This window comes from Astatotilapia calliptera, chromosome 14, assembly GCF_964374335.1.
Source record: "Astatotilapia calliptera chromosome 14, fAstCal68.1, whole genome shotgun sequence".
Classification (NCBI taxonomy): domain Eukaryota; kingdom Metazoa; phylum Chordata; class Actinopteri; order Cichliformes; family Cichlidae; genus Astatotilapia; species Astatotilapia calliptera.
Genome location: NC_137435.1, coordinates 28425662 through 28446760, shown reverse-complemented (window position 1 = coordinate 28446760; position 21099 = coordinate 28425662). Strand labels below are relative to the sequence as shown.

The 21099-nt window shown below is 40.5% G+C and overlaps 1 protein-coding gene across 1 annotated transcript; it reads left to right on the top strand.

Moving 5' to 3' along the window:
* Window positions 1-109: 109 nt before the first annotated feature.
* Window positions 110-20279, top strand: cul3b (cullin 3b). The gene is made up of 16 exons (XM_026192341.2): window positions 110-389; window positions 7974-8171; window positions 10448-10561; window positions 10724-10884; window positions 11289-11403; window positions 11535-11763; window positions 12153-12298; window positions 12819-12995; window positions 13243-13413; window positions 15108-15215; window positions 16037-16161; window positions 16497-16593; window positions 16877-17011; window positions 17160-17346; window positions 18585-18730; window positions 19007-20279. The coding sequence occupies exons 1-16, from the start codon at window positions 327-329 to the stop codon at window positions 19136-19138; spliced, it is 2304 nt and encodes a 767-aa protein (XP_026048126.1). The 5' UTR covers window positions 110-326; the 3' UTR covers window positions 19139-20279.
* Window positions 20280-21099: the final 820 nt, after the last annotated feature.

Genomic DNA, 21099 nt, shown 5'->3' with positions numbered 1-21099 from the left:
GGTTAAGAACCACTGCTCTAAAATTAAAAATCAGCAATTTACGAGCTCAAAACAAAGCAAAGTTGAGAAAACGCTCGTACTAATTGAATCATCGCGTGATTTGGAGTGCGTGAGCTCTGCGCAATGAGAACTGCAGGTAGTCCGCCATTGCTGTATGAAGAACTGTCGGATTTGGTGTTTGGCAGTCAACAATAAACTTGTGGTGCCGGGACCCGGAGCTACGAGGTCGGGTGAAAGCTCGTCGGCTGCTCGATAAACCAGTAGTCGGCCCAGTCCTCCCTGGACAACACTTTCATGTGAATACGGAGCCCACAGACGAGGCAACCATGTCCAATCTCAGCAAAGGCGGCACCAAGAAGGACACCAAAATGAGGATACGGGCCTTTCCTGTAAGTGTACGCCGCAGTAGGGGCTTTGCCCGTCCGACGGTCGCGGACTCGATTACCGTGGTCTGCGCTAAGGGCTAAATGCTAATAGGCTAACCAGCTGAGGTGACTTGACTATCCGTAAACAAAGTGTAGCCGTCAGATATCCAGTCTTCCACACTCTTGGTCGGTCTGTTAGATGGAAACTCATTTATAATACCAGCTCGGTGATAAGTGTTATAAATCACTTTTATTTTTCCTGTCGCTTAACTGTCTTACAACTTCCCAGGCATTAGCTAGCCGATATGATCAGCCAAGTAGCCGATGCTAACGTTAGCCATGGGTCTTGACACTTGTTGTTTTGACTGATTTTATTTTTGCTCATTTTCTAAAATGTGTCTATGTGTGTGTGTGTATATATATATATATATAAACGCATAATGTCTTTATGACTGAGCACTAAATGTAACGGACGTTTGTGCAGACAGAGGTCTGTACTTTAGCCTCAGCGGCGTTACGGCCGCTTTACATGATGCTAATGAAAACCAAAATGAGCTAACCCAGTTCTTGGTTCTGAATTAATGCCTGTGTGGATTTTGTGGACCTGTGTTGGTGTTGGAATAGATTCTTCGCTCACATGGCACTCTCTTTGTCTGCGAGACACTGAATTATCTATTTTCTGAACTGACCTAAATTTTCATAAAGCATTAGGCTGTCTGTAAAGGCTTGATGAGAGCGTAGCAACAGTATCCATGTAGCTGATGGATCTTAGTGACGAAGTTTTACTTCAGTGCCACCTTCATATATGCCTATGGGCCCGCTGATTGTGGCCCAGTCTTGATAGGATAACTGTCAGAGCTGCTGTCAAACCAGCGTCGTGATGTGCATGTGTTTGGGCTTGCCTGCTGAGTAGCAGCACAGGGGTGGCATGTGTTATGTTTTCTGCTTTTGGATAACGTGTCTTTGGCAATTAGGAATCCCACAAAGAGTCTAGAGTAAGTTTAAAGATTTAAATTATAGACTGGATTATAGATTTCTTGTTATCATGATGCTTTACAGCTGGGCTAAACTAGGTCCTTACTTTACGGTTATTTATCCTATCTGTAGTGCCTTGTAACGTAAAAAAAAAAACTTTCCTCCTGGTTTAAAATAACATCTGAAACCTTAAAAAAAAATATATATATATATAAGAGCTGGGGCTGGTAGCTTCAGAAGCACTGAAACCCACGCCCATGCATGCATAAATATTTAATATTAATTGCTTGGTGTATGCAATGACTAACCCTAATATTAGTGTATAGACACTGACCTGCATTCTTTCACTTTACATTTTCCTCATAGTGCTTATGCAAGTACTTAAAGCAGCCTATGAGGTTGTTTTGACAGAGCCAAATTTTCAGAGGACATGGTAGATATTATCTATCTCACCTTTACCCTTTGTGATATCTGCTTTCTCACTATACAAATCATTTTGGTGGGTTAATTTGGGTTTAAGTTGGAAAGAGAGAGAGAAAGGTTTTAACCTAATAAAATTGTTCCAAATTCCTTACCAGCATACCAGGTTAGGATTCTGAGGAAACTGAGAGGTGTTTTAACCCACAACACAGTGTTCAAAAGAATGAAAACTGCTTAGTCATTAGTGTTCATCGTTGCTACAGGAATGTGATGGTTTCTAAATTAGCTGGAATGGGAGCAGCACTTCCTCGAGCTTTTAATGTACCTCATGTTAGGGTCTTTTATTCTTTTTTTTTATTGAGAGGCATCCTTTTTTACTATTGCAGTTTTCTTACTAGTCTGAGCAGTTTGCTAGAATAAGCAGATTTATCCTATGATTGAAGATTTTTTTTTATAGGCAGTGTACACAGCAGGGAAGAAATGATCATCTTAATATTTGCAGATCTGAGCAAATTTATTAATGAGAAAGCGTTTTCTAGAGGAGTAATAAGCTCTGTTAGTGTCTTATACTCAATAATGAAGTAAAAAAGAAATCAAAGATTGAGGATTGACACTTTGCAAAATGTATTCTGCATCACCACTGAGCCAAAGTATTTTATTTAATGCTTTAGTTTTTTAAATCTCAGTTTCTTCTCTGTTTAATTATCTCAAATGCTGTCATTTGTAGTCACCTTATTTTCCCTCCTTTAAACACACGGAGAATAACAGAGCTGGCAGAAAAATATGTGAAAACAGCCACTTTCATGTTAGTAGTTAAAGCACAACCAAGCCACAAACGATTCAAATATAAACATAGCTTGTTGGAATAATAGGCGTGAATAGAGATTGGAAGCATGAGCCAGTTCCACGTGACTACCAGTGCTAATCATCCATCAGACCAGATCCGTATGCCACTAATACAGGTATTATATATATATTACACATCTGTGAGTAAGAAAGGACCTGCTCGTGTTCAAGTGACTTCATTTGGTCAGGATAAACACAAGGCTCCATGCAGACATTTGCAGGTCCTCCAGTTTGCTGTGCAGGGCACCAACAATGAAGGTGGAATCCACGGAAAAGAAAATTTTGGGATGGGGGTGGACATAAACACATCTGTGTGTTTCCACAATAAAGTGTCATTCCAATCTAAGCTTATGAAATCCTAATTGTTGCAGTTGAACATATCAAAACAATGACGTGATGTCAGCCTTGTGGCAGTGACACATGAGTCACATGTCAGTCTTTTTCCTACTCTGTGCGTTGACTCAGAGATAATGAAAGCCATTTTTTTTAAATGCACAGAAAATAGATAAGGAGTTATCAAATAGTCAAAGGAGCTTGCAAAGAAAAGCGTCTGGACTTCTTTAAGTTACTTGAAGACGTTTCACCTCTCATCCGAGAAGCTTCTTCAGTTCTAAGGTCAAATGGTGGAGAGTCCCAGATATAAACCTAGTGGGAGTAACCCCCCACAGAGGGACAAAAGGACCCCCTGATGATCCTCTAATCGCCTGAGCCAAGGTGTGAAACTGGGTGTGGGTCCCAATCAGCCACAGTTTCGGGTGAGTTCATTGTGAAACCTGTCTTCAAGTAACTTAAAGAAGTCCAGACGCTAGAGCTGGGCGATAGAACGATAACGATATGTATCGCGATATAACTTTTACTCGATAGAGAAATTAAGCTATCGCGATAGACCTCGCCGCTCTTGTCCTCTTAAAAAAAAAAAAAAAAAAAAAAAAGGTCAGCCGATCCAAATTCAGTAGCGCAGAGCCGAACCAATCACAGCCGCAGCGTCACGTCGCGTGACTTGTTACGTACAGCACAAGTGCCAAGCCGCACGTGTGTTTGTTTGGGAAGCAGCCAGCGGGTAATGGAGCCAGCGCATAATGGAGGAAATGAGTGTGCCGACTAGAAAAATCAACCGAGCGTGACCGAAGAGAAAACAGATGATGGTTCCAATGCCGGAGAGATTGTCGAACGGAAGAGCCATAGAAGTTCCGTAGTGTGAAGGTATTTTGGCTATTTCAAGTCTGACAAAAAACAGAGTAGCGTGCACTGTAAATTGTGCCGAAAGCAAGTCTGGAAATACAATAAACTGGTGCATGCGTCACACTGTGCGCCACGTTATTGTTTCGGTGAAATGAATTTCTACAATACTGTTACTGTTAATTCTACTCTCTGCAGTGTTTAAATGCTTACATATACACACAGTTACTGTCCCTCCACACATACGACTCGGTTCTGCTTCTATGCCCCAGCTTTGTTTACTTTTTCCCACCGAGGCTTCTAGACTTCTGATTGGCCAACATTTCTGCACGGTTAGGAATCTAGCGCCACCTGCTGCTTTGGCATGTTCATAGCAGCGTTTTCCTTCATTTCTGCCTTTATGTGTGGACGGGATTATTTTTTAAAACGAAAACGGAAAATCTCCGTTTTCAAAAATACCCGTGTACGTGTGGACGTAGCCTCAGTCTCTGACTGGAAGCGCTAATTCATCATTCGGCTTTTGTCAGACTAAAGTAACTGTTACAACTGTTTGAAAAGCTCAGCTATACAACAAGGAGAGATTGAGAATTTCCTTTTAGTTCTCAGTTTACTTGATATTGACAAAAGTTAGTCAGTTTTGTCTGTTCTTCTGTAAAACAAACTAAGATTTATTTTTAGAATTAATATTTTGTTTCTAAGTGGAATTGACAATTTAGTCTGTTTCGTTTGTTCTATTTTGAAACTTAAACGCTTTAGCGGCTGCCTTTTGTGTAGTTTGCAATATTTGCCTTTATTTATCTGAAAAAGTCTCATGTTCCTTAAGTACATCTACCCTGTTGAACTTATTATGGGAAATAAATATTTAAAAACAAGCTGCTGATTATTTCACATTTTACTTGTGAGCAACAGCACATTTAAATCTTACAAATATAGTTATTTGGCTTATATCGTGATAGATATCGTTATCGCCTGAAATGAAAAAAACATATCGTGATATGAAAAAATCTCATATCGCCCAGCTCTACCAGACGCTTTTCTTTGCAAGCTCCTTTGACTACGATGACCTGAATGACTGAGAACCTTCACAGACATAGAGTTATCAAATAATTAATTTGGACATCAGTATCAACAAAATGTTCTTAATATCCATATGTGATTCGAACAGTTGATTCTCTGTTGTTCATTTTGCCATGCTACATGAGGCCTCAGTCACGCAGGCCTAGGGGAGAACACTCTCTGTCAATGGCAGATTGCCAAGGTTGCGAGCAATTTGCATGGGAGGCACCGACTTGTCTGCAAACACTTGGTAACTAAGGCTACGTTCACACTGCAGGCGAAAGCGCATCAAATCCGGCTTTTTTGACCATATGCGACCCATATCCAATCATGGTATGACAGTGTGAACAGCAGAAATCCGATGTTTTCAAATCCGACCTGAGTATGTGGTACTGAATCTGATACATACCTGATGTTTTAGAAAGCGACTGCTGTTTGAATGGTCATCTCGCATTAAATTCGTCTTTTACGTCACTGACACAAGACAGACGCCAATTATCAGCGCCGGAGAAGACATCGCGATTATTTCCGGGCCATCCAGTGTAGATGTTAGTGAAACTGTTGGGAAGACAGCGTTGGAGAAACGTGAACATTTTATTTGTACTGTATAATCTGAAGATTCTTACAGAAATCTGCAACTATCCTTTGAAGCACCGCTCCTCTCTAAAACAGCAATAAGGATAATTATTAGGCCATATGTAAATAACAAAATAACTTTATAACTTAAAGCAAACTTGGGAAACGTAAAGTCCGAAACAAGTCTTTATATTAAGGCCATCAGTCAAACAATATTGTTTGGTCTGGGTCTAAACAGCGCGTTGTGTGTGACGTCTTCTTTTGCACATGCGGGCCACTTTGAGGGTTCACACTAGAGCGTGTTTGCTGTCGCATTTTATTTGTAGTGTGAACAAGTGGACAAAAAAAATCTGATTTGATCAAAAAATGGGAATTGAGCATTAAGACCTGCAGTGTGAACGTAGCCTCTCTAACCAGCTAGTGGGAGTGAAACTTGGAAAAACTGTGATGCAAATCAGAAATGGAGAACGTCCACTTTAACTAATAGTTATGCCTTTTAAAACACGTTGGTTTCAGCAAAAGGCACATTATTTACTTTGAGGATAAGCATCTTCTCTTTCTGGATTGAATTGTACTTTTTCAACTTCAGCTACTGCTTAGCAAGTAGTTGGGACCACTGCTTATTAGCCAACAGGCCTACAGTACATCTCAAGATGGTTAAAACATACCCTCTTAGATGAGCTGTGGCTAGACGTAGAACAGGCACTATGCAGTAATATAGAGATTTCGGACCTACAGTTCATTAGCTCAAGCATCAATATCAGCTCCTCTCTGACAGCATGGTGGGAATTTCTAAAAATGACTGAGTCTTCACTAATTCCATGTAAACATAAACCCATCTGGAACAACCCTGACATACTAGAAAACAATAATATGATACTTCCAAGGGGTGGCACATTGGTCAGCACTGTTGCCACAGCAAGAAGGTCCTGACTTCAATTCCACCGTTAGGCCAGGGTCTTTCTGTTTGGAGTTTCCATGTTCTCCCCGTGTTTGTGTGGGTTCTCTCCAGGTACTCCAGCTTCCTCCCACAGTACAAAGACATGCAGTTAGTGGGTTTAGGTTGGTAATTAAATTAGGTGTGAATGTGAGTGCGAATGGTTCTATTTGTGACAGACTGACTGTACCCTGCCTCTCACCCTAAGGGATCGGATAGGCTCCAGATTTAATTTCAAAACCTCCAAATATACAGTACGCTCTCAAAGTAGATATCCCTTTCTATTGTTAAATGGGAGGTCAATCTATCAGTCAGCTTTGATTACAGCGTTTGGTCTCAGATATGTCTAAAATGACTAGAAACTCCAATCTCCAATTAATACAATTGAAAATCCTTCATAAAGTGCACTATACAGATCAACAGATGTTCAGGATCGGTCTGCATCATCTAACACCTGTTCGCACTGTCAAGGCAATACACCTGACAATTACATCCATGCTTCCTGGTTCTGTCCACCTGTTCAGAGGTTTTGGTTCCAGATAAGTGAAACCTTATCAAAGGTTCTGAAGTGTAACATTCCAGCCTCCCCTTCAGTTTGCTTGTTGGGCGACCTAGATGATAACACTGTCTTCCCTCTCTCTTAGAACATCTCAGGTGTGCCCCCCCCCCCCCCAAACACACACACACACACTGGGCTCTGTTGGGCCCTTACTGGGGGGTGGGGTGCTGTTGGGTCTCGGGTCTCTGGCCACGGAGCTCGGTCTGCTCTGGCTTAGCAGACAGAGCCTCCAGGCTTGTCACTGCAACCCCCTGGGGTCTCTGCACTGTCTGCTGGGTGACTGTCATTGTTATTTATGTATATGTTGGTTGTTGCTGTGGTTTCTCTGCTGTTTTTTTCCCCCCCTCAACAGGTGTTGATTTAGCTCTCTCCCTTTCTCTCTCTGTCCCTCTTCTTCTCTCCCTCTCTTTCTGTCAACTTTCTCCCCAACTTCACTTTTTCCTTTTTCTTTTCCGTCACCCGGTCTTGTCCATTATTGTTGTGATAATCCAAAATCAAAAAACCCTAATAAAGGTCTAATAAAATATGAGTATCAAGTGGACAATTGCAACAAATGCTGCAATGCTTCACTTGTGAAATTAAATCTGTTTGTCATTTTTTGGCCTTCAGACAACAATTCTGATTGCTACACTGCCAAACAGGACGGGGGAAAAAAGAAAAAAGTTGGCCAGTGTTTGCACACAAGTTGCCATATTCCATGCAAACTATGAGCAAAGTGGCAACCTGCTGGGAAGCAAAGCATTCACAAGGGTTTTTTGGGTAAAGACGCTATACCTCTTTGCAGTCAGTTTCTCCTAGCGACAGCTGGCAACCTCCAACAACCATTCACAGCCAATTGGGTAATATCCATTTTTCTCTGGCAACCAGTGGTTACCAGACAGTCACCAACCACTTTCTAGGCCTGTGTGAATGGAGTCTTAGCTTCCTTACTAGCAAAATGTACTGATCTTCTAGAACATGATGTGGTATGCACATGTTCTCATGCACAGATTCTTCATGTTGACACAACTAATCACTGGTTATAGTCCTGTTGAAACCCATTACTTGTTACTTCTTGCAGATGACGATGGACGAGAAGTACGTCAACAACATATGGGACCTTCTGAAGAATGCCATCCAGGAAATTCAAAGGAAGAACAACAGCGGCCTGAGTTTTGAGGAACTTTATAGGAACGCCTACACAATGGTGCTTCATAAACATGGAGAGAAGCTGTACACGGGCCTGCGTGAAGTTGTTACCGAACACCTCATCAACAAAGTAAGGCCATCACAGATCGCAGCCTAAAACAGTTGCTGGAAGTTAAGTGATGACAGATTGACTAAAATATTTAGAGTTCATTTGAGCTGTCTGTCATTCCTGTGTGTAATACATGCAGCACATGGTGGGCTAGTATGTATTACACAATATTGTGCTGGTATTTAAAGTAGACTGGATTTGATCTACATAAAGAAAGATTGAAGCTGCGGTTGCTCTTTGGAGACGGTTAGGTTATTCTTTGGTGGAACAAACCTGGCCTGTGAATAGGTTCCTCCAGTTAACACAATGATATTAAAATCTGATTTTAATGAGGCCTGTTGTTCGAATGTCAGGGCTGAATTTCACTCAAATGCTTGAAAGTCTGTTTGGTGCTAAACAGAAACTGTCATAGGATTCATATTATGATTTCTTTTTTCTTTTTCCCCTGCTTGGCTTGCATGCCATACTGAACAACAAAGTCAAAACCAGAAAATATGAGCCGGTTGCATTCATGAGCAGCCTTGTAAAGGCACATAAGCAGAAAGATGGAGAATATAAATCCACAGGCTGTTACTTAAGTCTTGTGGTAGATTTGTAAAACCCTTTACTCACGCCCCCCCCTTTTTTTTTTTCTTTTTTTTTTTAGCAGATGCCTCATTCCTGTGGCTGGAAGGCAAGGAAGAGCCCAGGTTTGAGGATGGGGGGCTTCAGTGGTTTTTTATTCGGGGGTTTCAGCTGTGAGAGAAGGCACATCTGTCTGAAAGCCCTTCATAAAACAGGCGTTGTCCTGTGCCTTATAGAAGAGCTTTAGGATGCTTTTGATGATGGAGTCATTTTCTCAAATCGGACATGTAATTGGTTTGTTTTACCACTGAAAATAAAATGTTAGTAAAGTAGATTATCCTAAGCAGCTTGTTTTTAAAAACAAAAGTGGCAGAAAGGAGGGCTATCTGAGATTTATTCCTTCTTAAAACTCCTAATAAGTTAGAGAAAGCATAATTGTTCCTAAGCTGTCGCTTGTATTTTTGTAGCATGTATAATTAGTGGCAAATTATGCCTGTCCATGAGATCTGTCGCAAAGGCTTCTTTGCAGCTTACAGTGAGCAGACACACGATGAGCAATATTTCAGCACGATGTTATTGAATAACAGCCAGATGGTTTTACAGCTTAATTAAATGCACATTCTCAGCTTGGCAGGCTTAGTAAATGAGCAGTCAGGAAATGTCAACAAGTAATGGATCAAAGACGAGTTCTCTGACAGCTGAGTGTGTTTTTATTGTCTTATAATGGTAAAGGCATCGCTTTGAAAGAAACAGTTGTAATGGTACGAACGCAGCATCGTCTCAACCCAGCTTAAGTTTGGAAGACAGTCGAGAGGTTCAGTCAGAAGTGCATTTGTTTTGATTTTTATGCAGGGAGGTTGGGGGGGTTATATATTGTTTTGGGCCTAATAGTTAATGTTATTATGAATTATTGAGAGAAGGATTTGTAGATGTGTATTTTTTCAGCAGTGATTCATCGTTGTCTAGACAAGGGATGAAAATAAGCTTTAAGTCCAATCGAGCATGTCTATTCGGTCTCAGATGTTTATTTTCTACAATCACTTCTGGCTTTTAAGGTCATTTTTGTGATTTATCTATTTATTTATTTCAAATGTTAACCTGTTAAGACCTGAAGTTTAGATGAGACCATATGCAGTCTTCTGGCTCTTTAATGTAGGTCAGAAATTGATAACTTAAGGCATACTTTAATTACAGCTGGTGTTTAAGAAAGTTAAAGTTAAATAAAGCATTTATAAACACACACACACACACTTTGATTTGTAATATATGTAATATTTGATATGATGGAAAAGCAGCATTACAAAGTGGCAAAACAGATGAATATAATATGGGGTACATTGTTTTTTTTGTTGTTGATTTTTTTTAAGCAAGCCATGACTTTGCATAGTGCACGTTTAGATTTATGGTTTTGCTTCTGACTTTTGATCTGGATGTGGAAAAGAAGAAGTCGGTGCATTCATAAAGCTTGGTCGCCTGTAACATTAAGAGCAGAGGCCGTAATATATTACCTCTGCCCCGAAGGAGAAGGAAGGAGAGGTCAGTGTGCCCTTAAGAATCTTACTCCACTGAGACATTTAGTTTACTTTGCTGAGTCACACTGCAGTGTGACTGTTATCAAGCTGTTGTGTGCCTGACTAGTAAAGAAGGCCCGCATTAAAATGCTGCACGAGCAACAAAATACAAATACAGGTGTCTGCTTAAGTTCTAAGGCTGTGTTTCTGTCTCGTCCAAAGGTACGGGAAGATGTTCTCAATTCATTAAACAATAACTTCCTCCAGACCCTAAATCAGGCCTGGAATGACCACCAGACAGCTATGGTGATGATTAGAGACATCCTGATGTATATGGTGAGTATACAGTCATGCAGTAAGACATATGAGCGTTAGATATAAATATTTTACACATAACAGCTGTATTTTATATGCTTAAATATACATTTAAGCTCAGCTGCTGTTAATTCCAGTTCATTCTAATGTTGTTTGGGACATTTTTGTGTGTCTTTGTCACAGGATCGGGTGTACGTACAGCAGAATAGCGTGGAGAACGTCTACAACCTGGGCCTTATCATATTTAGGGATCAAGTGGTTCGCTATGGTTGCATCAGAGACCACCTCCGACAAACTCTGCTAGACATGATTGCCCGGGAGAGGAAGGGAGAGGTGGTGGACAGGTAGCCAAAAGTCACAAATAGCATTATCTAATAAATTATCTTTAGTTTTCAAATAAAATGAAGTTTGCGTTCTTGATCTTTAAATGGAAAAGTCATCATTTCTCACCAGGGGTGGACATGGCAGATGCCTTTGGTATTAGAAATATAAGATCTGTCAAATACATCTGCTGCATTTGCACCCAGTGGGCAAAAGCCTCAGAGCCTCTGGCATTTTGAAAACACTGACTATTCTGAATTTCATGCACTGTGGACTGTAACTGTTTTTCAATGGATGAATAGTAAAAAGTTAGTTGGCAGTTATACTGAGTGTGAAATGAGCTTCCACAAAAGTTGTTTTTTTTTTTTTTTTAATGTTTTGTTTTGTTTTGCATTACTTACCATTTGGTTTGCTTCTCCTTCTCTAGGGGAGCCATTAGAAATGCCTGCCAAATGTTAATGATTCTCGGCCTTGAAGGGAGATCTGTGTATGAAGAAGACTTTGAAGCACCGTTTTTAGAAATGTCTGCAGAATTTTTCCAGGTTTGGGAGAGAAATCCATTTTCCTTGTTTATGTGTTTATTTATTTATTTTAATTTGGGTCTATATTTCTTTGTGGCTTCCCTTAAAGGAACTAAAACCTCTTGTATAAACTGTTTCTTGTTTTCACTCAGATGGAAAGCCAAAAGTTCCTTGCAGAAAATAGTGCCAGTGTGTACATAAAGAAAGTTGAAGCCAGGATTAATGAGGAGATCGAGCGGGTAATGCACTGCCTGGATAAATCCACAGAGGAGCCCATCGTCAAGGTGGTGGAACGTGAGCTCATCTCCAAACACATGAAGACCATCGTAGAAATGGAAAACTCAGGCCTGGTCCACATGCTTAAGAACGGCAAAACAGATGGTAAGCCCTCAGTCACAGCCTGCTGCTCCACTTCACCTCTTTAGCGTTTATATTTTTAGTGATTTATTGTTTAAATTGACATCCACGCGAGTTACAGTGAAATAGAAAATCCCCAACACTCTTTAATAAACCGTGAAGCTGTCACTTCCAGGAAATACTTTACTGGCTCAGTAATACAGTCATATCATGTTCCCATTGGTTCATGCCACAAATGGTAATATGTGAGGAATTCAATGATGATTTGATTTCAGTGAAACTGGAACTGTAGTGCCTGGAGAGTATATTTCTCCTCCTTTTCTGCAGATCTCAGATGCTCAGTCCCTTTTCAGTTGGCAGAAGTGTATTTTTGATGTGTGCTCATGTGTGTATTCATGCTTACCTCTCTACAGATTTGGCATGCATGTACAAGCTGTTCAGCAGGGTTCCCAATGGGCTGAAGACCATGTGTGAGTGTATGAGCTCATACCTGCGGGAGCAGGGCAAGGCCCTGGTGTCAGAGGAAGGAGAAGGGAAAAACCCTGTGGACTATATTCAGGTACGGCACTGGGTTATCAGTCGACATAATGTTGCTGAAGATGGACTGTTCTGATGATACTGAGAATGTGCTACCTCGTAAGAGATCACAGATGGATTTCCTCTGGCTCAGTACACTTCAGCATGTCATTGCGTGATGAGCCTTGACCATAATGCACTTTAATTACTTCCCAGCAGAGAATATCTGCTCTCGGTCCCATGTTTGTTACCACAAACCATGATGGTCTTTACCCTCATCCACACTGAGTCTTTGCACTGTACTTAGCATGTGAGGTCCTTCTGGCAACTAGAAAGACATCAGTGCTTTTGAAAATCTTATGGCCTTTAAATCCCTTTGAAGTTCTTGGTTAAAATAATGACTCACTTCTTACTCTCTGGTAGAAAACAGCAGCCTCTTCTTTTACCACATCAGCTCTTGCAGATTCACCTTTTCTGATGAGACCACCTTTCCTTTGCTGTAGCTACTGTTTGTTAAGCTCCTTCTAATGCACGCCGCTGTTGCATTTCCTGTCTTCCTGCAGGGTTTGCTGGACCTGAAGTCCCGTTTTGACCGCTTCCTCCAGGAGTCTTTCAACAATGACCGCCTCTTTAAACAAACTATTGCTGGTGATTTTGAGTACTTCCTTAACCTGAACTCCCGCTCGCCTGAATACCTCTCACTCTTCATCGATGACAAACTGAAGAAGGGTGTTAAAGGGGTGAGCCCACTAATCATGCATTCATGCTCTTATTTTTAGAACGTATGACAAATGTTACTGACCTGCTTCTTTCAAATTTATAACCTCACTTCAAAAAATGCCAAAAAGAAAAAAAACCCACACAATGTTTTCATGTAAAAAGTTGTGCTTCTGCTTTCTTTTGTGTTTTCAAAAGTGCTGGGGAAAATAAATCATAAAGTCTGTTTTTGATTAATGGGTATAACCTGACCCTGTTATTTTTATCCAGCTGACAGAGCAAGAAGTGGAGTCTATACTGGACAAGGCCATGGTGCTCTTCCGCTTCATGCAGGAGAAGGACGTGTTTGAGAGGTACTACAAGCAGCACCTGGCTCGCAGGCTGCTCACTAACAAGAGCGTCTCTGACGACTCGGAAAAGAACATGATCTCAAAACTTAAGGTGAGCAGGCATGTGGCATGATATAACTCTGGCTTTGGAGTAAGCTGAATATAAAATGAAAGATCCCTGGGTGCTTGGAGACTGGCCACAATAGTGATGTACGATTCGTGAACGAATCGTTCAATACTCGAGAATCACTTTACTGAGTCGTGAATTATGATTCACAAGCCCAACTGACTCATCCCTGTTTCTGTTAGCAAACTAATTCGCTTAGTAGAAATATATCTAGCTTATAATTCAAATTGTGGGGGGGGGAACAACAGCCAGTTTCTTAACAAAAGCATTTCTGCTCTGAACTGGAAGAAAAAACCCTGAGTAGAAGCTCACATCAAGAAAATAGCTCCTCGGTTCACAGTAGCATCGCTCTGCTAACATGCTAACAGCACATTTGAGCTACTCACCCCCTCCCTTCCTGTGTTGAATCGTAAGCGTAAGCAAATCACTCAGGACTCGCTCACCCCCTCCCTCCTGTGCTGAATCATAGAGCAAGCGAACGAATCACTCACTCACCCCCTCCCTCTGCAGCTTCTTCTTCTTCTTGGTTGGCAACCAATGTTAAGGCACATTACCGCCCCCTGGCTCACAGCTCAGTGGACATTTAGATGAGAAAATATATATTTAACACATTTAAGGAAAATACTAATAAAATAAAAATAAACAAATGTTTATTAAGCAATTTTGATAGGAAATTGCTTAATTTTAGAAATATTTTTGCTGTTTTTTGCTCTATAAAATAGTTGTTTTCTTTTAGAATCATTCATCTTAGCAGTAGGATTTACATGAAAAGAGAAACAAATTAAGTTTGAGTGAAAATGTACACTTTTTGCACTCTCTGGTCAACTGACTCAGTGAATCAAATGACTCAAAAAACCCGATTCACTTTGGTGAGTGACTCATTAAAACTCGATTCAGTAAAAAGAATCAAATTTACCATCACTAGGCCACAGTGCTCAGATGTGTTATGGGCACTTCTTTACATTATTTTTTTTTCTCCGTGTTTTTTGCATTTCAGTGGATGTTTAGGTAAAAGGAAACATACAGTTTTCAGACTGTATCCACTTGCCTGTGTTTGATCATTATATAAATGTTTCTTTACTTTAAATAGACAGTTCCCTTCAAAATCAAATATACTCACTTTTTCTGTAGTGCTTTTTATCCATTTTTTCAGTAAGACTTGTTTGATTTTGGAGATATAAGCTGTAGAAATGCCTGCTTTCTCCTGAATATAATAGAACCAGATGTCCTTCGCTTTCTTTTGCTCAAAGTGGCCATAAAAAAAAAACATTCGGAAAAACTCAGCAGAAATGACTCTTTGCAGAAATCATGACCCAGTTACTCAAATATATCCACAAACCTTGATGTGAGCAGTTTTATGTTGGAATTGTATTTTTATTTTAATTTTTTCTACCAAACTGCACCCGACGCTTTATCCCTGCAGATGGAAGCATCTCCAATTATGACAACACTTATGACAAATACAGAATTATGACAAATACATGCTTTGGTTTTTGGGGGGTTCACTGAGCATCACGAGGCTAGGAGGAAGCAGATATCTCTATAGCTGATATCTGTAAATCTGGTTCTGCAGCCCAGAATTATGTTCTTACACTTGATTTCAGCTTGAGCTGTCCCCTTTTCTTTTGAATAGCTTACCAATTATAAATCTAATCCTTCTTCATGTCTTTATTGCACAGACCGAGTGCGGCTGTCAGTTCACCTCTAAACTGGAGGGCATGTTCCGAGATATGAGCATCTCCAACACCACCATGGATGAGTTTAGACAACATTTACAGACGACTGGGGTGAGGAAAATCTACTTTTTGTCACAATAAAGAGCCTAATTAGTAAATGTAATCAGGACATTGTTGCTTGATTGACTGAGCTTTGTTGCACTGCTCAGTTACATATTAACAATTAGGCACCTAATTATCCATATCCTGGAAAGTCATAGTGCATAAGCTTCTGGCTTGTGCTGTGCTTTCAGATTGCTGGGGTGACTTTAGCTCCATTTGGTGAACAGTGTAACCAATCAGAGTTCATATTTATGCACATTGCTTTTAAATTCATGGTCCAAGTAGTGTTGTCTGATATTTGTCATGTCTGGATCTTGTGTGCGCACAGTAACTGTAACAGTCACCTCAAGGTGCTTCATATTGTAAGGTAAAGACCCTACAATAATTTTTCACCCCATGAGCAAGCAATGACGGCATCTGTTAAAACTTCCTTTTAACAGATAGAAATCTCCAGGAGAACCAGGAAAGTCCTGTGACCAGTTGGCGTTGATGGGTGGGAGACAGGGCAAAAGGCACACTGTGGAATAGAGCCAGAGATGAATAATAATTAATGATTAAATGCAGAGTGGTGTATAAACACAGAGAGAGTGATGAAGAAACACTGACACAACCCCCGGCAGCTTAGGCTTATTACAATTTAACTAAGGGAAGATTCAGTGTCACCTGATCCACTATAAGCTTTATCAAAAACAAAAGCTTTAAGTCAGGTCTTAAAAGTAGCGAGGATGTCTTTTTTCCAAATCTAAATGCTACCAATATTACCACATAGTATCACTATGGCATCACTGTAGGTGATCGTATGTGTTGTTTTTTATTTTTCCTAACTCAAGGTGTCACTCGGAGGGGTCGATCTCACTGTTAGAGTCCTGACCACGGGATACTGGCCAACGCAATCAGCAACACCCAAGTGCAATATTCCACCTTCACCTCGACATGCATTTGAAGTCTTCAGAAGGTTTGTTAGTTGTTCACTTCACTCACAGATTTGGTAGTTTATTGATTACATGTGTGTGCTTTCATAACAGCACTTAGCTTTTCAGTCTGGTGATTTTCTAAAAGGTTTCTCCGTGTGATCCACAAGGAACAATAAATCCATTATATGTTGTTACCAGTAGAAGTAGAACATGGAGATTACTTTTTTCTTTTAGTCCCTTTCATGAAAATATTACTGTGTATGTTTGCTAGACACAGCATTTCAAACTAAATCTCTACTGTGTCCTGCTGCAGAAAGCAAAGTTGCATTGATCATTTGTTTTAGGTTAATCTAGTATGACTCTCCTCTGCATGCAGGTTTTACCTTGGGAAGCACAGTGGGAGACAGCTCACCCTGCAGCACCATATGGGCTCTGCAGATCTAAATGCCACCTTCTACGGGCCAATTAAAAAGGTACGCTCCACTTGGAAAGGGGAGTCTCAGTACATTTCAGCAACCTTTATTTCATTTTAGAATAACAAGTGGACCTGGCTTTACGTTCATTACTTATTGTGAATTTTCTGTTTTATAAATTAGCTTAGTGTTTTAAATATAAGCAAATGACAGACTAACAAATGCGAATAAATGTAACAGTTTTAAGTAATGGAAAGTAAAAATGAAATCTGCTGTTTTGACATCTTGTCAAAATGGATTCTGACTAATGTTTTTATGTTGCCTTATCCCAACATTTGAACAGGAGGATGGGTCAGAGGTCGGAGTAGGTGGTGCCCAGGTGACAGGCTCCAATACTAGAAAGCACATACTCCAAGTGTCCACCTTCCAGATGACCATTCTCATGCTTTTCAACAACAGAGAGAAGTCCACCTTTGAGGTGCACAACTTAATTCCTTAGTACCCAACATAGTAGGATATTTTGGTCCCCATATGTCTTCATGTGTCGTGGACAAGCAGGAAAAGGTCATTTTAGTCTGTGGCCTCTGTACTGTGTTGACACCAAGCCTGCCCTCTTCACTATGTAGGAAATCCAGCAGGAGACGGACATCCCAGAGAGGGAGCTGGTGCGAGCACTGCAGTCTCTGGCCTGTGGGAAGCCAACACAGAGAGTTCTCACCAAGGAGCCAAAGTCCAAGGAGATCGAAAATGGCCATGTGTTTACAGTTAACGACCAGTTTACCTCCAAACTGCACCGTGTCAAAATCCAGACAGGTATGAAAAACAAAATCATGAAGTTAAGCACTTTTCTTGAGGCTCACAGCTTTAGTTTGATTTTTCCTAGGTGTTATTCTGTGAATGTAAACTGTGTGAGTATAGATTTTTACTGTGTCAGGCTTAAAAAAAATGAACTTTTATTTTCTTAAAGCTTAGTAATAGGCAGTAAATTTGTTACAGATACAGCTTATCTTGCTTTTTCAAGACTTTTCCTCCTTAATCTTGTATCTTCATATCACTAGAACAAAACTTAGTTAATTAATAAATATTTAGTCAGATAAAGAAGTTTAAAGTCTAGTAGCACGTAAAGAGCAGGAAACACGTGTGGATTACAGTATTTCAATGGCATCTTTTAGGTGATTTTGTGAACAGGTAAATATAAACTTAATGGCACCTTCATTAGATACACCTGTTCGACTGTGCATCAAAGCAATTGTATAATGAGCCAATCACATGGCAGTAACTCAATACCATTTAGGCATGCAGACATGCCTAAACTCTGAATATTTTCTGAAAATCACTTATTGATGTCAGAGGGGAATGTGCAGACTGCTTCAAGCTGATAGGAAGGCAGCAGTAACTCAAATAGCCTCTCACTACATGTATGCTGAAAAGCATCCGTGAACGCGCGCACGTCAACCTTAAAGCAGATGTGCTGCAGCAGCAGAAGACCACACCACGTTCACTCCCGTCAACTAAGAACAGGAAACTGACGCTACAGTTCAAAAGACTGAAAGACAAAAACACCACATGTCTAACACCACAGTCTGTCTCAGTACTGTTGATGATTTTGTCTATTACCTCTTTACGCTTTGAAAGCCTGCTAGAAGTAATCCCTGAAGCTCTCTTCTGAACTGAGCGATGTCTGCCATATTTCAGGCCTGTTTCCTGAGCAAAATGGGTGTGCAGCAGAAGGTAGTGTGGGTGGTTTCTGTCTATGCAGCTACCCTTGGAAAAACCCAGAAACTGTTCTGATGGTCATCAAACCACATCTTTATTGATTATATACTAAGGTGTCAGAACTCCTTATTAAGGGTAGAGTAGGGTGGTCACATGTCGCCTTTTATGAGGGAAAGAGTTACAGGTGCTCACAAGGCAAAGGGGGGTTCCAACTGAGTACTAGCAAGGCATACCTAATAAAGTGACTATTGAATGTACATAAGGAAATGACACGTTTCATCATGATCTCTTGCATTTATTGTCTATCTACCGTGTGTTTTTTGTGCACTACCCAGTGGCTGCTAAACAGGGGGAGTCGGATCCAGAGAGGAAGGAGACGCGGCAGAAAGTGGACGACGACAGGAAGCATGAGATCGAAGCTGCCATCGTTCGCATCATGAAGTCTAGAAAGAAGATGCAGCACAATGTCCTGGTAGCAGAGGTCAGTCAGCAGAAGCTGTAGCTAAAGCCCACTTGTAAAGAGCACAAAAATAAAACTATAATGTTCTGTGGTTTACAGCACCAGTCCCCTAGTGGCACATTATATGATGTACAAGAGGTTAGAGCCTCTAGTGCGCTCTAGTGGTTTACTTCTTTCACATAAAAAGCTGATATAAAAGAGTCTTGCATAGCAAAGTTAATAATAAATTGGTAAATAAAAAGGCCACGAAAGAAGTAGCCGTGAATTAAACATTCGTGTTTTCATGTGTCTCCACAGGTCACACAGCAGTTGCGGGCACGATTCCTTCCTAGTCCTGTAGTCATCAAGAAACGCATTGAAGGACTCATTGAGAGGGAATATTTGGCAAGAACACCGGAGGACCGCAAAGTGTACACTTATGTAGCATAAAACAAATTAATTCAATGAAAGCTAGCATCGAGTTGAAAGAAGCTGAGGGCCTTTTTTTCTTTCCTTTTTTTTTTTTTTTTTTTTTTGGTGGACTGCTATGTGTTTGAACAAACTTGGAAATGCTTTCATTGTTGATTCTGGGAAACACTGGGAAGGTTAACATTTCTTCCATAAAAATGTGTTTAAAAAAAGAAAATGTTAAAAAAAAATCATGCAAAGGATGGTGAAGTTTTCTAGCATTATTAGAGTTCTTCAGCTGAGCGAAGTGAAATGAGGGAGTCTAGTTTTGTATAAAATCCATGTTTCTTGTGGCCTTTGGAGAGAACTTAGTGGGCCTGTTTGCGGGCTAACGACGCGCCGCCACCAAACGAGCGCATCAGAGGCCACACGGAGAACGAGAAAACATTTGAACTCACTCCCCTGTTTTAAATGTTGATGTCAATGTGTTCTGTTTGTGTTTTGTGGCACAATAATGGCTGTACAGGTTGACAGATAGGCCTTTTTCCTCTCAAGAGGATTTTTAGATTTAAAGAAGAGGACAGAGTGTTAACTGGTACAGACCTGGTTTACAACAGCAGTGAAATACATTTTGAGTACTTGAGAAAACATGAAGAGTGCTTAATTTATGTTGCAAATAGGTCTGGGGTGTTTTTTTTTGTTTTTGTTTTTTTTTTAGGGGGGGTGGGGGGGTTTTAATGTCTGCTATCAAACATGAACTATTTAATGCCATTCTCATTTGGCCAGGTCTGTACTAGTGGTTATAGAGATCAAGGGCTGTTGCTTCACAGCATGCTTTTATCTATTGGATCAATCAGGGGAATATAAGACACACATGAAACTCCATAAAAGGTGTTTGGACTCTCATGACACATTTTTCACGTAAGGCCTGCGTATGATAGGCCACCCACCCCCCCTAAAAAAAAAAAAAAGATTTCTCTCTGAGTGGAAGGTTCCTTGTGGTGCAGGTGTGCAAAGAGGATATTATTTTTCGTTCTCGACTGCATTTTGATCAGCTGGAACCAGTTTAGCACCATGTTCTAATGTGTACAAATTGTAAAATAAATATTGTACTCACTGCAAAGGTGGATTGTACAGGGCCTTGTTTTCATCATATTAAATGTAGAATTTAAAAAAAAAAAAATGAAAGGGATGCTTTTTTTTTTTTTCTGCATCTTTGCATGACCAACCAAGGCCTTGGCAAGCCTCAGAAATGCATCTGTAACCATAATCAAGGCTTAATTTCAGTGGTAAGCCACAGTCAGATTCTGTGTTCACAACAAGAATTTGGCAGGCTTCACGAGGATGTTGTTTATTACAGTATTTTCCAATTCACGTGTTTCTGTTTATCTTTACTTTTTGGTAAGAAAATACTCAGCTGAAGCTGCCATTGGCCACTTTGCTATGCTACACCCTGCTTGCCAGCTTGGATAATTTTCTGTCAAAACACTTTTTCTTTCAAAACTACCTTGATTCTTCATGCCACAGATTCAACAAGGTGGTGGAAACATTCCTCTGAGATTTTGGTCCCAAAGGTGCTCTCTATTGGATTGAGGCTGGCAACTGTGGAGGCAATTTGAGTACAGTAAACTTATCATGTTGAAGAAATCATTTGTGATGCGCTTTATCCGAGAAGATGGGTGCACTGTGGTCACAAAGGTGGTGGTCAGCAACAATACTCGGGTAGGCTGTTTAAACAATGTTCAGTTGGTACTAAGGGGCCCAAAGTGTGCCAAGAAAATATCCACTACACTATTACACCAGCCTGAAGCGTTGATACAGGGCAGAATGGATCCATGCTTTTAATGTTTGCACCAAATTCTGACCCTACCATCCAAATGTTGAGGCAGAAATGGAGGCTCCTCTGACCAACAGCTCTGGATCCCAGTGTGGTCTTCTGCTGCTGTAGCCCATCTGCTTTGAGGTGTTCGAGTACTCAGAGTAGAAAAGTGGTATATAAAAAC

Excerpts from the sequence above, each read along its gene's own strand:
- cul3b (XM_026192341.2), top strand. The coding sequence starts at position 327 with ATGTCCAATCTCAGCAAAGGCGGCACCAAGAAGGACACCAAAATGAGG. Across the intron at positions 10,562-10,723 it reads GAGACATCCTGATGTATATG|GATCGGGTGTACGTACAGCA; the intron begins GTGAGTATACAG and ends TCTTTGTCACAG. Across the intron at positions 11,404-11,534 it reads TGTCTGCAGAATTTTTCCAG|ATGGAAAGCCAAAAGTTCCT; the intron begins GTTTGGGAGAGA and ends GTTTTCACTCAG.